Below are 19,026 nucleotides of genomic sequence, written 5' to 3'. Positions count from 1 at the left end.
CACGTCCTTAAATGACCCTGGCTGTTAATAAGACGTTAAACAAAAACAAACCAAACCAAATCACCATCAGTACAAAGCTCCTTTCATACTGTATATCAATATACCTCACACTTCATTTAGGGGCCGAGTTTACCAGCTGGAAACTTTATTGCAATATACCGATATTTCATCAAAAAAGTATGGCAATATTCAAGGGTAAATAGACATAGTTTAAAGTAGATCTCGCATTGTAGAAAACCATGAAATTATCATTATTATGAAACATATTCATCTCTAAGAAATATTCTTTAACCCCCATATCCACCATCAAACCAAATAAAACCTAGTACATTTATACAGGAGTTTACTGATATATTTCAACACTTGCAACAAAAACTTTACATCTGACAAAAAAGTATCAGTCCAAAATGTTAACAAATAAAACAGCATTTTTACGCAAAATGAATTCATTCCGACTCAAGGGAGTAATAGCTAGCCCTCACAGCAACCACCAAACCAAATAAATATCAGAAACTTAGTACACTTTTTATTAGGGAGTTTACAGGTGCCCTTCAACACCGCATTTAACTTTTAGAAACCATCGCTGATGCCGAGGGCGATGTGACAACATTAGATATCCCCTCTGTTCGAGAAAGGCGCTAAAAATTAGTGTTTGTAAAGTGAAGTTTAAGAGTTGATTCGAGAGGTATTACAACCGAATATTGTTCGAGGTATTTCTCGAGTGAGGTTAAGACAGGGGACTAAGGATGAAAAGTCGACTATGCCTGGAGTGTCTAATTGGGGATTGATGGATTTACAACGCTGACTTTGTTGTTGACGACAGAAAACGTCAAATGAATAAACATTGTATATAAAAATTGCCAGATCTGATTGTTATTTTACATAAAAGAACCTGATACAGCAATGGCCATCAAAACATTTGCACTCAGAAGTTACGACTTCCACACGCAATACGGTAGGTGCGGATTTTGTAAAGAGCAATGTATCATTAACAGTATTGACAGCATGACATATAATACATATTTCAGTTTGTTCATTTCAATATTGTGTTGAGGTTTGGACGTGTTCGTTTTAATCTGTCTTCGGTAAGGGTGTATCTACAATTGTGATTGAACATTGAGCAGATATCGATAGTAGGTATAACATTGGAAAACTCGATTACGGCTCACTACAGAGGTAGAAGGGAGTATTACCCTTTTACCCTAAAAATATATACCACGGCCGGAGCTTGTTAGGTAGGGGGCTGTCCCAATCACATGTTCTCTAATCTGTATCCCGTGATAATATATCTTAACACAGTATGCACTGTCTAAGATCTGATAATATCGTGTTATATACAAAATAATTCCCAGCTTTTATGTACATGTTTTATGCATTATTGTTTAATATTATATCATTTTAGTCCTACATTACCTACATAAAATGGTTTATTTTTTTATATAATAATTTCTTTATACAATGTGCACTGTGACACTTTCAACCGTATTATATCAGATGTGGTTTATGTCTCTTTAATCAATTTTATGTAAAATTGCTTGTATTCATCCCAAATTTGTGTCTCACTGAAACAAATCTATTGAAGCTGTATGTTTTCCCTGACGACCTTGTTTCGCTCTCTTTATAATACAGTTGTTAGTTTATGCAAATAACGTCTTCAGATGAAGAACGATATGGATTACTTAGACACACGAGTGTAAATCATGTCAGAATAAATTTACATTTTGTACAGAAATCCAGTTTTGTATAATACGTTTACAGAAATGTATCCGTGACTGGAGAAAGTCGATACCTTGCCAGTACCATGATTTCAGACATATGTCTATTTCCAAGTCGATGAAAAATTGATTTTGAATACCAAGTAAACATTATAGTTTAGCCTGCTGGTTTTACTGCTTTTCATTTTTCTTTAAGTTTTAATAATTATAGAATGGATTCTCATAGTAAATTATATATAAACAAGGGCCCAATGGGCCCAAATCGCTCACCTGCAATGCAGTGATCTTTTCATATATGGATCCTGCAGTTATTTGAAAGCATGCTACAGGACCAATATAATAATGTCTCTCTGCACTTTGGCTTTTCACTAAAAGTCATTCAAAGATTTAAGCATACTTGATCGACGTGACCTTGAATGCGAGTCAGGGTCATTCATTTGAACAAACTTGGTAGCCCTTTACCCCAGCATGCTACAGACCCAATATTAACTCCATGGGACTCTTGGTTATTGAGAAGAAGTCGTTTCAAGATTTTAGCCTTTTTGACTCCTGTGACCTTGAATGAAGGTCAAGGTCATTCATTTCAACAAACATGGTAGCCCTTTACCCAAGCATGCTACAGACCTAATATCAACTCCCTGGGACTCTTGGTTATTGAGAAGAAGTCGTTTAAAGATTTTAGCCTTTTTGACTCCTGTGACCTTGAATGAAGATCAAGGTCATTCATTTGAACAAACTTGCGAGCCCTTCACCCCAGCATGCTACAGGCCAAATATTAGGTCTCTGGGACTGTTGGTAATTGAGAAGAAGTTGTTAAAATTTTTAGCCTTTTTGACCGCTGTGACCTTGAATGAAGGTCAAGGTCATTCAATTGAACAAACTTGGTAACCCTTTACCGCAGCATGCTACAGACCCAATATAAACTCCCTGGGACTCTTGGTTATTGAGAAGAAGTCGTTTTAAAATGTTAGCCTTTTTGACTCCAGTGACCTTGAATGAAGGTCAAGGTCATTCATTTGAACAAACTTGGTAGCCCTTTACCCCAGCATGCTACAGGCCAAATATTATGTCTCTGGGACTGTTGGTTATTGAGAAGAAGTCGTTTAAATATTTTAGCCTTTTTGACTCCTGTGACCTTGAATGAAGGTCAAGGTCATTCATTTGAACAAATTTGGTAGCCCTTTACCGCAGCATGCTACAAACCAATATCAACTCCCAGGGACTCTTGGTTATTGAGAAGAAGTCGTTTAAAGATTTCAGCCTTTTTGACTCCTGTGACCTTGAATGAAGGTCAAGGTAATTCATTTCAACAAACTTGGTAGCCCTTTACCCCAGCATGCTACAGACCCAATATCAACTCCCTGGGACTCTTGGTTATTGAGAAGAAGTCATTTCAAGATTTTAGCCTTTTTGATTCCTGTGACCTTGAATGAAGGTCAAGGTCATTCATTTGAACAAACTTGAGAGCCCTTCACCCCAGCATGCTACAGGCCAAATATTAGGTCTCTGGGACTCTTGGTTATTGAGAAGAAGTTGTTTAAAGATTTTAGCCTTTTTTACTCCTGTGACCTTGAATGAAGGTCAAGGTCGTTCATTTCAACAAACTTGGTAGCCCTTCACCCCAGCATGCTACAGGCCAAATATCAGCTCCCTGGGCCTCTTGGTTATTGAGAAAAAGTCGTTCAAAGATTTTAGCCTTTTTGACTCCTGTGACCTTGAATGAAGGTCAAGGTCATTCATTTGAACAAACTTGGGAGCCCTTCACCCTAGCATGCTGCAGGCCAAATATTAGGTCTCTGGATCTGTTGGTTATTGAGAAGAAGTCGTTTAAAGATTTTAGCCTTTTTGACTCCTGTGACCTTGAATGAAGGTCAAGGTCATTCATTTGAACAAACTTGGTAGCCCTTCACCCCAGCATGCTTCAGACCCAATATCAAGTCCCTGGGTATTTTGGCTATTTAGAAGAAGTCGTTTAATTTTTTTTTAGCATATTTGACCCCTGTGACCTTGAATGAAAGTCAAGGTCATTCATTTAAACAAACTTGGTAGCCCTTCACCCCAGCATGCTACAGACCTAATATCAACTCCCTGGGACTCTTGGTTATTGAGAAGAAGTCGTTTAAAGATTTTAGCCTTTTTGACCCCTGTGACCTTGAATGAAGGTCAACGTTATTCATTTGAACAAACTTGGTAGCCCTTTACCCCAGCATGCTACAGGCCCAATATTAGGTCTCTGGGCCTTTTGGTTATTGAGAAGAAGTTGCTTGAATGGAAAAGTTGACGCCGGACGGACGGCCGGACGGCCGGACGGACGACGGACGGACTACGGACGCCGCGCCACGGCATAAGCTCACTTGCCCTTCGGGCAGGTGAGCTAAAAAAACATATATTGGTGCAATCACAGAATATGCGTTTGTAAAAACATACTACCTTAAACAATTACATACTCACAAGATTTGACTGTAGCATTATTGTATTAAAACCGTTAATACATGTATGTTTTTGGGTACGTTAGTAAGGTGTCATATATTCAAGAAACCATACTTTGTACGCACTTCTTTAAGAGAGGTATGTGTACAAAACAAACACGAAATAACCAGGAGAGCTGCCTCAAGGATTAATGAGATTAACTGATCAAAATCGGCGCAGATTTGCTGGTTCTTTGTTGTACATATTGTAATAGGACTACTTTGATACTAAACGGAATAAGCTAACAACATGAATTATACCAGAAACAATCTAGGCCAAAATAACCATTTAATAAGAATATTGTTTTTCTAGCGCCAATAAAAAAGCCCCAGCAATTCGCATGTTTTTCCTCAAAGTCGTAACGAAAGCGAAATATGAGCAAGAGTGATATTTCAGCAGAACATCGTGCACGTTGAAAAATACTAATTGGGCATTGTCTACGTTCAGGTAGGATAAAGCGTCGTCTCATTCAAAGACGACAATCCATGAAAACATATCTCAAATCCAAGTAATTATAATACGCAATAGTCAACTAAATTAATACCACTAAACTGTATTTAATAACATCCTGGTAATCGGGACAAAGCGGCAGAAAAAAATGCGTAAATATCTTTTAGATTTTTTTAAAATCTTACATAAACTTCAAAACCATGAGAAAAAAATTATGTATGTTAAAAAAATATATCCAGCTTGTATTGTCTGCTTTGCTACAAGCACAATTATTGTCTATTGTAAGGTATGTTCAAAGAAAGAATGTCGTCAAATCCGTCAAGTATGTATTTGGACGCGTCTTCTGTAAAGGGATATCAAAGAAAATTATTCTGATTACTAAACCTGACCTCCAGAAAGGTAAGTAGTAATATAATCTCTAATCTATACATCAAACATTGCCATAAATAGATTCCGAAAGCAGTAGTGCGTATATATCCATTAGTTTCGAACAAATAAAATAGTTTTGCAGTTCTAAAACGGGGACATTATACATACATCATCGATTGTTTTATTAAATACAGCTGTAATATCCAATTGGTTTCATTCGACAATTATGCCCTCAACAGTATTTTTGTTTATTGGTTATTTCTCCGTGTACAATACCTGTTTACAGGATATTTACCACCAGAACAGTTCATTAGTCTTACTTGTTCTGACAATCCCTACTGGAACCAAGGTTTTAAACAAAACAGAACTATTTGAAAGGAATCACAAAGAAAGTTTTCAGCGGGGTACTTATTGGACTGACAGTATGAAATCTATACTATTTACACACGGTCATCAAGGTTTACCTTGGTTTAAACACGGCGGCCCCCACGATCAGGTAGATTAAAATGGAACTTAGATTTGTCTAATGTCTAAGCGTTCCCAATGCTACATCTTTAAGTCTGAAACCATAATTAAAGAAATAAAACACCCTTTTTGAAATACAATTATAACATACATCACGTGCTTTACATCATCCTTTATTAATTTACATATGTAGATATTTAATATATATATATGAAATAAAATCGGGCATATAAATATATAAAATGTATATATAAATGAAAATGTGAATACATCTACATGTAAAATCGAACTTCACATTGAAAAAAATATCACCACTTGATTCCAAATTAAACTAACATCACGGAAAATATATATATTTTTTATATCTCACTTCAACCTGTTGAGTCTACGATCTTTAATGCATGTACTTCTGTGTAAGCTAACCTGATCACTAAACATATGATAGGTTTGGTATTCACGTAATACCTTTAGGAAATAAATGGTTGCTAGGGCCAATCGTATTAACAATCTGAACAGGTGTTTCCCTCAGTAGAGGCGATAGTTAGTACTTGAATGTAACCTTCATATTATGTTTTGTACACAATCGCCTTACAGTTGACCAACATTGTAGTGTCGTCATATAAATATCCTAATAAAATGCCAGCAGGAATTGTAATAAACAACATTTACCATTGGCATAAAAATATTACTGACATTTAAAGTGTGTGTAAGGAAGAGATTTTCTTCATAGAAGTGTACTACTGTGGCCCAAATCCTCTTTATAACATACCAAAGTTTTGTGAACTTGATGGTAAAATCCAAGCCATGTTAGCATTTAATGTACCCAGTCAATCGATGCATCAACGAAGTTTTAAGTATTGCTTTTATATATTTTAATTGACGGAGTTTTAGTTTAAATTGTATCGTGTCGACTACACATAGCTATCCGCATTAATTTTATAATTTATTCACGGGAATATTACGTTAGGACAATTGAAATTGTTTAAAACTGACTGTGTGTAGTCCAAAGACGTGTTGACACAATAGCCTCTCACTTTCACATGTATACATTATACTTTTGTTAGTGCCTACATTGTTACTCTAACAATACCCTGGAGTATTAGTTTACCTATAGAAATACACCGACCCATAATTCTTCAATAGAAAACGTACACTATAATTGCTAAGAAAATAACAGTATTGGTCAATGAGTTGTCTGGATACACTTCCCGTATATGGGATAGTTCTGCCTTCCGTCCTTATCAACTACCTTATTCCAGTGTTACGTATTACTGGTCGGTATACCGTATATATCATATCAGTTATCTATGTTTAAGTACATTGGTTATTGAAGTTGAAGTCGATGTCAACGTTATAGAAGGCGTTATCGCAATTTCTAAAGTCCCACCAAATTTCATGTTTAAAACATATATTCTAATTTTTCATTATTTAAGCTTTACAAACGTTCTGACCTAACATTACAATTGGGTTCATTTAGTCTTAAGATAGGTTCGAATGAACTGAGCTCCTCCTACGTTCGTGGACACCAATGGAAATGCAATACGTTAGTTTTGCTTACATACAGCCGTTGCCTCCACATACTAACCCAAAATGACTCAAATTGACGATGGGCATGAAACAATAGCAATACAATACCTCGACATAGAAGAAAGACATGCTCACAAACAGCCTATCATATCATTATGTGGAATATCTTTCCCTGTGTTATCAATTTATATTTAGGGATGAGAACAAGATTGACGTGTTTATAATCTTCATGTCTTAGTTAATTATTACGTACCCAATATCTTTCCTTTTCAGAATGTCTCACAGTTATTTGTTTTCAACCACCAACGGAATATAGGTGGTGTTGTAATTATCAAACAATGAAATATAAGCTTTGAAACTGTTGATTAAGAAAATGACAGGTACAACGTATTCTAATATTACAGAAATTATCAGCCGTTACAACATTTGCTTTGCTCAAGTTACGGTTGTTTAAATTCGTCATAATACTGTCATGCTTATGTGACAATCATGAACGGTTAGCGCAAGGCTATGTAATTTTGAGCTGTACTTATTCAAAATAGTTGTATCAATACGTGACACTATCCGGATACCCGGATCGCCCTTTGTCCAAGCAGTGTTTACTTAATTGATCAGTAAGTAAAGGTTGGGTGAAACCCCGTTGTTAACGAGTACAAGACTGTAGACAATCAATACTAGGTTTCAATAGTTTGGGGACTCTCAGTTCATTGGATCAGACTTTTAATTCTCCATTTATCCACTATATAAAGACAGCGTGTGTTACTTACATGTCAACCAAACACAGGAGTCAATGTAACTGTAGAATTCTTATTTCATATAAATCATTGAATACTACATGTACACAATACGATCTTATATTGTAATCTCCATTGAATTTCAAAGGTAAATAATGAAATTTAAAAACCAATAAGAAAATTGAGTTATGACAAATATATTTAAAACTGAATAATGTTGAGATATAATACATGTTATTAAATCGCAACATCGGTCTATAGTACCGAGCTACGTAAAACCACCAAATACAATTGTACTTCCAACAAAACATCAGTGTTAACTATCCCTATATAAAGCACTTTGACTTCACTAATATCAAGCGATCTTCAAATATTGAGCAGTGACATATCGATATTTAATGAACAGGTTTAATTCCAAATACAATATTACCTTAATTAAATTAAAACCGATTTGATATAATATTCCAACTGCCATAGGAGAGTTTATCAAATCGATAACTGACATTTCAATAGATATTATATCGTATAACGAACACCTGTTAGCTGTAACAGATAACGAAATGTCGCTCCAACAATATGAACTTTGTAATAATCTAGTGGTAAATGTATACTCCTGGTATGTCTAGTTTCATAACAAGTAGTTTTGTACATATCGACACCTTGAAGAAATCGGTACATATTGGAATCATGTCATGTTGAGATATTGGAAATAACCTTCAAATTAAGCAGACAAGACATAAGTAACAGGTGATACCATCAGGAAGTGTAAAGAACATTTAACAACCAATATATTGATTTAGTATATGTGTTACATTGAATTTAACCTTGTATTTCTTCCACTGATACCTGGACAATTACATTCCCACTATGTCTATATTCATTATTATACTTCATTTATATAACAGTGTAGTTTTATGGATTAATTTAAACGTGTGCCAGGGCTGACAAAATATCGTATCGCCTGTAAGCGATTAATTTTGTATATTTTCTTTTTCGGTACATGTAATTTAGTAATCGTGATCATAAAAAACGTAGTCTTTAGTTGGAGGAGACATGAAATTTTAGCCGTTGGCCTCGGTATTTGTCAGAAAATTATTAGGTTTGTGTTAACATCACCAATAGTCAATATTCAATCCATTATATGAATAATTAAGAAAAGGCAGTCATTATGTATTTTGCGTATTCACTGTTTTTTTCTTTCTAGTCATACAGTTACACGTTAGCCTCGGCAATAGCAAGATGTACAGTTTTATAAATCCTCGTGTCATCCAAAATCATTTAATGACATAATTTCTCCGGAAGGCAAGGACAACAACTGTATACTATTAATTCCATCCATATAATCCCATGATTTTCACGTTACTTATCAATATTTTATTATGCTTTTTCTATGTTGTAATATATATGACAGATAAGATATATATCAGAGTTTATGCGATCAACGATAATAAAAATTCATATAAAACTTTATAGCTCATCATAAAATGTATATCTCTATTGTGTGGATATAAATTGCATGGGTCTTCTAGATTGTAATTACTAGTTACGGGCTTGCGTTGGTTTTGCGTTGTGTAACGTCGTAATAACAGCTTTGATAATTTAAGGACGGCCCTATCAAATATTGAATACATGGTTAGATAATGTTTATAAACACTGGAGATTATTCCTAGACATAAAGGATTTCCCTATGGATTTTTTTCTAAAAACACTTTTAAATGCGAAATACTAGCAGGAGTGTTCCTATCCTTGCTTTTTTTCTTCTCTTTTTTGATAGATTGTTTGTTTGTTGTTGTCTTTTTTTTTGTTTTGTTTTGTTTTTGTTTTTGTAATGGAAAATTAGACATACAATGGTACCCAATATGTTAGGACTGTTTTTATGTATCACACCTGGCTAATAAATTGTTAAATAAAGACAATGTATCCCTTAATTGATAAGTAAATAGAATAACTTTCTTGTATGCTGTTAACAGCTACAGATGATAAAGTAAAGAAAGTTCACGCCACTTTTCGTGTGGCCATGGTTGTAAAGTGACTACAGACTAGCTAATATGCTAGGATACATTAAAAACCAATGTAAACAAACCCTCTACAACAAGTAAGTTTTAAATTGCCCCCATATACTTCACATTACAAAAGTTGTTGCTATAATTGAACTCGTTCACAATAACACACGAGGGTTTACAGGTAAAATCTTACTGTTATTTAATTCTCCTGTAATTTTCCCTCAATGGAAGGAAACGTTCAACAGTTTAAATCACAAAAGGAAATCTAACAGGTTGCCTCCTGCGTTTACTGATCACGATCAAACAACCATAATGATAAATATGGGTTTAAAACGTACTGCATGAATGAACTTTGCCTACGCATGTTCGTGGTTTTGACGTCATATTTTGATTAACGTCAAAATTGATTTTCCGAAGTTATATCATTTAGCCTGCCAAACCAACTGAGTAAGGATATTAATCCAGATTTTGGTAGAATGCTGAACACCTGGGAATGCCCCGTATGGTCCTCTTGCCATTTTACCCATGTTTAGATATGCTTTCATTGATGAAGTTAAACAGTCATAAGATATTTATTTGTCCATCTTCTATTTGAGCTATTCTTCAGTTTGCATGATGTTTTTTTTTTTATATAAAACGATAACCAGCAGCATGTTTTCTTAATCATATTTATAATATGCCTTCATAACGTAGTATATTATCATATCGATTTCAGTGTCCTTCTTTAATTTAGACTTACATTATCAACTATATACATTTTAAGTGTTATTACATCCATCACTATATCAACACCTGTGTGATATGTTAGAGTTGAATAGTATACCACTAAAACTATTTGATTACGGTACATGTTTGTATAAGTCGTCGATGAAGCAGAAGACGCTTACCCTTCCGGAACACCTGGTCTTATTCTACTCGTAGTTTTTCAAGTTTATTCAATGGCACATCGACCTACATATTTGTATAAGCTGTCCCCGTTCTGAGAAGAACTACTATTTTGTTTCCATGCCAGTATATTCTACATATTTTCATGTATAAAAGTAGATTAAACTGTTGCAGGAATGCAATATAATAAGACTGAAACAGAAAATCTGTGGTTAAAGTTATATTGAAGGATTATATTCCATACCAATGAAACCAGTAGGAGAAATGTAATCTGGCATTGAAGTATGAAAAACATCACATGTACTTCGCTGATATTGCCAAATTACACATTAACATCAAATTGGGCGTGAAATTGTCATGTTACAAGATATAGCATACGGCTTTGATGTTGAATAAATATCCTAATTTCATGGCGGGGCTGTTTGTCGAAAACGTCTTATGACAAACAGTTGTGAAATACCATCATTGTAAGATATGTTATATCAAATTTATAATCATAAATCGTCCTATTCAACGTGTGTTCAGTAAAACTACAAAATATAATTATATATACATATTTCACGTAATCTTTATTTGAACAGTATAAAACAAAAAAATACTTATCCATAAAGAACCAAATCAATGTCTAAATTGCCGATGGGTTGAAATTGAAAACTTTACAAAAATGAAGTAAAACAGCTAAATTATCTAAACTGGATAAATGATGACAGTCAATCAGGTATTGAAGGCTCACCGGGAAAATGTATTAAAATCTAAGTTAAAGGAATAAACATGAACCTGTATTAATTTCACACTTTTTGAAAACCCATTAAGTCAACCTAGATCGAATGATGACAACACCCTATTCTATTTAGAAGAATCTCCATTCAGATAAGGAGCTAAGTATTGTCAGACGAAATTACTTAGAATACGTAAAATTTAAATCCAATGTGTGAAATTTTATCGGGAATGAAAGTCGCCAAAAACCAAATTGAAAAAGCTAATAAGAGTCGTTATAATGACCTAAGGTAACATTACATGGATAAGACGTAAGTATAGTTTGTATGAAAATGTAGTGTAACAACCAGACTGAAACTGTTCGCTGAGACATGTCTTCGATCAGATACAAATCCAGTCTTTAGGTGGTAGCATTTCTTATTTAAATTGACAGTTGACCTGTTACCCGTAACATGTATTACATGATCTTAGATGTAGGTCCTAGTTAAAACCATATTCATCCCGAAATTTTCAAGTGGACGAGATCAACAAATAATTATATGTTTTACTTTTAGATTTTGTGATTTACAAAAGTTACACATTTACACAGTCAACCAGACAGTGTGTAGTGGTTGTTATAACTATCGGGGTCAATTATAGTATCTATAGACGTCGAGTCTTAAGACTTTAAATGGACAATAACTACGGCGTGTTTTATTTTTGAAAGTAAGGATCGGATTTGACTGTGAAAGCGGAAAGAAGTTCTATCATGGTTGTAAAGTAACATGCATTTCATAATACTGATATCAATTAGTCTGTGGCTTTCTAACATATAAATAGTCCACATTACAACGTGTTGTATATGTTTGGGGAAACATGTCTGGTCCTTAACGCTTTCATGGACTAAAATAGACATTTTAAATACCTGTACAATCTGGATATTTAAGGTATGACCTTTATTTGAAATGTTTCTCCTTGGAGATAACCAAACATTACTAACTAGGATTACAAAGCCATATGCTAATGACAGGTATAACTTTCCTCATACACACCTTGGATTGCATATCTTAACTACTGGTTAAAAGTAAAGTTTGAAATCAAGACAAATGTTTAAACCCAATATAACTGCGTCTAAAAAATGTATTCTCATACAGATTAGACGTCCACCTGTCAATTAAACATTGTCTACTGAGGACGTCCGTTGACATAGCACTTTGTCACCACTGGTTAAACTCGGTATAGTTGGCCCCAATCAATATATAGTAGGTAATCATGTAGTGGCACCATCCACACAAACTTATCCATTACCTACAGACACTTGGGAAAAGATATATATGTACATATCCTTCACAATACTTAATCAGTGGACTGTCAATGCAAATAAGGCATAGCAAACACAGTTTTTTCTAATCAAACATTAGTTATGGTGCGGCACAACATGACAACGAGTAGAAAATTCCTTAAAACTGTATGGTGATAAGACCAAGAGCTTAAATTGTACTAAAAACTTTCTAAAAGTTCGGTACACGTTATTGTACGTTTCCCAGGGGAGCTTTCTGTGTTCTGTGTTACTATACATGGGGCAAGAAGAGGGTGTACTTTCGTGAACCCTAAAAGCAAAAAAATGATAAGCAAAGGCTATCAAGGAAAAAAACTCATTACTTTACACATGGGTGGTCGGGTGGCACAGTGGTAACACACTTGCTTTTCACCTAGGCGGCCGGGGTTCGATTCCCCGATCGGACGTGAAAAGGTATGGGATCACCTGCCCGACCACGTGGGTTTTCCCCGGGTACTCCGGTTTCCTCCCACAGTAAGACCCCTCGCACGCTTCTATCCGGACCAACAAGCGTGATTAATATAAGTTAATATAACTTGTTTCGCAATTGTTGTAAAATAAATAAAGTTTACATTACATAATTATACTCTACGATATTTCCTCACAAAAGCATTGTCTGTTTTAATGTACTGGCATTATAACTATACACATCGTAATGCGTACTGAGATACTTTCTTTAACTTTGAATATTACGCGAGAATGCGACTTATGTACAGACACGTTGAAAATCGGTAGGTAATTCAATTTAGCGGAAGACAGTCATTGAATTCTCCTTAACTACGATTATGACAGTGAAAACTAACACTGAAAGTTTTTTTTTTTTTTTTTAGATTCCTTCATCCACCTTGGGAATCATTCACGTGAATATTGTACATCCTATGATTTTAACGGATTAAGAGAAGAAATTTGTGTATGCCATCCTTTCAAAACATATGCGGTACAGCAGTAGTTCAGATTCGCGACAATCGATGGGAAACTTGCCACAGTCCGTTTGACGTTTAAATGAGACAAATTCTAATAATGTAGTGAACACTCTCCTTGGATAGTCGTCAAGTAAATGGTTGAAGACATTCCGCTTGTCCACGACAAACAACGCATCATCCTACATAAAAATGATGTTCATGCGTTTTGAAAAGAGATCTTTCAGATTGACCACCACCCTATTCACCAGACCACAGTCAGTTTGATTACCAGACCAACCAGCCCTATTCACCAGACCATCCTTTGAATTGACCACCACCCTATTCACCAGACCACAGTCCCGTTTTAAATTGACCACCACCCTATTCACCATAACCAACAGTCCGTTTGACTTGACCACCACCTATTCCCCCAACACAGTCCGTTTACTTGACCAACACCCATTCACCAGACCCCAAGTCTGTGACTTGACCACCACCCTATTCAACAGACCACAGTCGTATGACTTGACCACCACCCTAGTCACCAACCACAGTCCGTTTTGACATGACACCACACTCTAATTCACCAACCACATTCCGTTTGACTTGCCACCACCTATGTCACCAGAGCAACAGTCCGTTTGACTTGACCACCACCCTATTAACCAGACCACAGTCAGTTTTGACAGACCACCAACCCTATTCGCCAGCCCGACCACAGTCCGTTTGAACATGACCACCCACCGACCCTATTCGACCAACAAGCGTGATTAATATAAGTTAATATAACTTGTTTCGCAATTGTTGTAAAATAAATAAAGTTTACATTACATAATTATACTCTACGATATTTCCTCACAAAAGCATTGTCTGTTTTAATGTACTGGCATTATAACTATACACATCGTAATGCGTACTGAGATACTTTCTTTAACTTTGAATATTACGCGAGAATGCGACTTATGTACAGACACGTTGAAAATCGGTAGGTAATTCAATTTAGCGGAAGACAGTCATTGAATTCTCCTTAACTACGATTATGACAGTGAAAACTAACACTGAAAGTTTTTTTTTTTTTTTTTTAGATTCCTTCATCCACCTTGGGAATCATTCACGTGAATATTGTACATCCTATGATTTTAACGGATTAAGAGAAGAAATTTGTGTATGCCATCCTTTCAAAACATATGCGGTACAGCAGTAGTTCAGATTCGCGACAATCGATGGGAAACTTGCTATCGATGTGAAGTTTAAATGAGACAAATTCTTAATAATGTAGTGAACACTCTCCTTGGATAGCGTTCAAGTAAATGGTTGAATGACATTCCGCTTGTCCACGACAACGCATCATCCTACAATAAAAATGATGTGCATGCGTTTTTGAAAAGAGAATCATTTCAGATTGACCACCACCCTATTCACCAGACCACAGTCCGTTTGACTTGACCACCACCCTATTCACCAGACCAGTCCGTTTGAATTGACCACCACCCTATTCACCAGACCACAGTCCGTTTGAATTGACCACCACCCTATTCACCAGACCACAGTCCGTTTGACTTGACCACCACTCTATTCACCAGACCACAGTCCGTTTGACTTGACCACCACCCTATTCACCAGACCACAGTCGTGTGACTTGACCACCACCCTATTCAACAGACCACAGTCCGTATGACTTGACCACCACCCTAGTCACCAGACCACAGTCCGTTTGACATGACCACCACCCTATTCACCAGACCACAGTCCGTTTGACTTGACCACCACCCTATTCACCAGACCACAGTCCGTTTGACTTGACCACCACCCTATTCACCAGACCACAGTCCGTTTGACATGACCACCACCCTATTCACCAGACCACAGTCCGTTTGACTTGACCACCACTCTATTCACCAGACCACAGTCCGTTTGACTTGACCACCACCCTAGTCACCAGACCACAGTCCGTTTGACTTGACCACCACCCTATTCACCAGACCACAGTCCGTTTGACTTGACCACCACCCTATTCACCAGACCACAGTCCGTTTGACTTGACCACCACCCTAGTCACCAGACCACAGTCCGTTTGACTTGACCACCACCCTATTCACCAGACCACAGTCCGTTTGACTTGACCACCACTCTATTCACCAGACCACAGTCCGTTTGACTTGACCACCACCCTAGTCACCAGACCACAGTCCGTTTGACTTGACCACCACCCTATTCACCAGACCACAGTCCTTGTGCCTGCTGCTCTCTAGGAAAATGAGCATGAAGTGTATACTAGGTACTGCAATTTTCCACCGTCTTGCAAAACTTTGACACTAATGACAAAATTTATTCAATAGCCCTCATATGACCAAGTGTAGAGTGATGTTAAAAGCATCAGCCCCCTAAAATATTTTTGATATATTATTTGTTTTTATTTAAACCCGTCTATATCTCCTAATAGGATATTATAGTTATACTGTCAAACGTCAATATTTCCTGTCTAGATTTAATTCACCATTTTCACGACAAAGCAGTTTAACCTCTGATCAATACAGCTTGAAATGTTTCTGATGAAGTTAAAACATATAGATTAATACAGTTTGAAATGTTTCCGATGAAGTTAAAACATATATGTGTGAACACTTTAAGGTAACACCCCGTGCTTTGCCTTACAGCCCAGAGTGAATGGTGCTAAGTGTCACCAGATCTCTGGAATCCTCGATACCCGTAACGCATGACTGGGGTGTAAACAGCACGATTTTACAGTAATATTCATTAATGTTCTCCTGATTATGTATCCGATATTTGGGTGTATATATCGGGATTATTCAGTATATACGTACGTATTAGTGTAGCATGATTTGTATACATCTCTTATTTGCTTGTTTTGCAAGCTAATACTCCTACCACCGTATAATATACACTAGGTTGTCATTACAGACATCATAGATTTGTGAATACCACAGTCCTACAATGATTTTAAAAACAACCAATGCATCCTAAATATGTATCTAGGCTGTGATATAACATCAAAGACAAAACCTACATATAACCTAAGTGACCGATCTCCGGAAGCAATAATAAAACCCAAACTAGAATTGTAAGCCAATGGCGATCTGATACCCTAGCTGCCCCTCATTTACAACCATGACAACCAAATGACCACTGTATATGCTATCACTCAAATCAATTACACGTATATACCAATTTTCCACTTAATGGGACGTTATCTCAACTTTGACCAATCAGAAGCCTCCATTATGTTTCCAAAGTAACGGTTTAGACCACAGCAGATGACTTGAATAATAGGCATAAATAAATAACACCATCTTATTAAGTTTGAATAAAATTGACGATTGACATATTTGCCATTACACAAAAACTGTGTGTATATAAAGTGGCCTCTTAAGCTCAAACCATGAAAACAAACACCCCCCCCCCCCCCCCCCCCCCCCTCCAAAAACAAAAAAACAAAAACAAAAAGATGTATGCCCATCTTCACATATTTCCTAACAATCGTGTGATGTTTGATTGAAAAGGGCGAATTGTGTTTTGGAGGATTAGTCCGGACAACATATGGCTCACTAAATGCTATTAAGGGTCATAACTACGAAAAAAAAATGAAAAAACATAATTGCTTTCAGGGAGACAAAAGAACAAGTCATGAGTAACATGTTTGCAAAGTTTACAAAATTGTGTATACAGACAGACAGAAGCAGTTCATTTCGAATATCTTCGAAACATTCAAAACCCTACACCTGTATATTGCCTGCGACAGGGGAGTACCTAATCCATGCAAATGTTTGGCGATAAGCTCGAATGATATATGATCAATATCTATGTTGACCGAAAGATTTCTTTATCATACATCTTAAAGAACAATACATATTTTTGATAACACATGGCAATAGCCTTATTAAAATGATTACAATCGTTTTTACTGTAAAGGAAAGGTCAACATAACCTACAATAGCACCACTCGATAATTTGTAAATCTGCAAGTCATAAAAATATATATCAGAAAAAGGGTATTGAATAACATGTCTATAGTTTAAAACTATCTCTACTTACAATAACCGCTATTAAGAATCTATTATAAATGACCAATCGAAAAGTTCGGGAACGAACCTTGCGTGCGTCTCTATGGACAACGGCCATATGATCCCCAATGATAATAGTTGTGCTTGACGAACACGAGTCAACGTAAAACTTACATAGCACAAAACTATTGATACAAACAGTTAAATGTCAAACAGAGGACAGAAAGGTCTTGCGCTAAATCTTAAGTTTTTGTTTTATTTTTGTTACATTTATGATTTATCCTCCGCAAGGAATTTACTTCATTTATCATATATATTATATACATGTGTGTGTTATAAGAGACACACTTGGTGTACCGTGTATATCAATACGAAATACTAACATGGCAATTGAAATTCCATATTATGATCGCTAACGTTTTCAAGCCTCTGTAACATACACAGGTACGTGATACCTATTATTCCATCACGCCTACATAGTGAACACGGGAAACATGTTTAACAGTATATAATGCGTTATATGTATGACAGGACAAAAACGTATTACTTTTACGCGTTATCCAGCTCAGGAGCACGTAAGTTTTATCTTATGATAGTTCTGCTGGAGCCTTCCAGTATAGCCAATCCATTTAATCTTCGGTTCTTTGGGGATCGATGTACTATTTCGCCAGCTAGGTCCGTTAAGTAAGCCGATATTAAATTTCGCAGATTAAATTGGCATATATCCATTTGTAGACCCATCGACCGGCGACCACTTAATAAATAACTACTGGACATCTTTATGTTATTAAAATGCAATAAGGATCATATATTTATATATATCAAGATGTATTCTTATAAAACGAGTCTCACCTCCGTCTACGAAATCTTCGTGTAATTTCTTTTTTGGTCTGGAAAGAGGTAAATCGCTAATCCAGTCTTTAACATTCGCGATCTCGGCATCATCGAGATATTCCTCCATACCGACTGTATTTAACCCGTTAAGGTTTTTTCTCACAGTTATCGTCGTCATAATTGAACAGGAGGGAAATAACAGTATGTTAAATAACTAAACACATCCCTACACATCAATTACCATTCAGTCCTCACATCCTAGAGCGTAATCTCTCTATACACTTAAACCTACTGTTCGAAAGTGTCGACACTTATTCAAGCGAGCAGGTGCTCGTTCGATTGTTGTCATATAGTAACAGTAGTACTCGACACGCGAAAGTCATTCACTTGAAGACCCGGTGCTAAAGTGAAAGTAAGCAGACGACCCATGTTGAAATTAAACATTTTCATTTTTACCGCTCAGTTTTTTTTTCTTATCCGTCCTTACCAAACACCAATAACAACGTAACAAAGTAGAGGAAAATTCTATATTTTCAAAGTTGAATTCGTTATTTTGTAGATGTTACTTTTTATTATAAAATTCGAATAAAGGGAGATAACTATGATTGTATAGCGA

At 36.0% G+C, this 19,026-nt stretch overlaps 1 protein-coding gene across 1 annotated transcript in view; it reads right to left on the bottom strand.

The window, feature by feature from the left end:
- LOC117339112 overlaps nucleotides 1-18,746 on the bottom strand; it is a 44,987-nt gene extending 26,241 nt beyond the window's left edge. The window contains 1 exon segment of the mRNA XM_033900505.1: nucleotides 18,429-18,746. Coding sequence (XP_033756396.1) covers nucleotides 18,429-18,588 — 160 coding nt within the window. The 5' untranslated portion in view covers nucleotides 18,589-18,746.
- Between the last annotated feature and the right edge of the window lie 280 nt (nucleotides 18,747-19,026).

Source organism: Pecten maximus, chromosome 12 (assembly GCF_902652985.1).
Source record: "Pecten maximus chromosome 12, xPecMax1.1, whole genome shotgun sequence".
Classification (NCBI taxonomy): Eukaryota; Metazoa; Mollusca; class Bivalvia; order Pectinida; family Pectinidae; genus Pecten; species Pecten maximus.
This window is presented reverse-complemented; position numbering and strand designations above follow the sequence as displayed.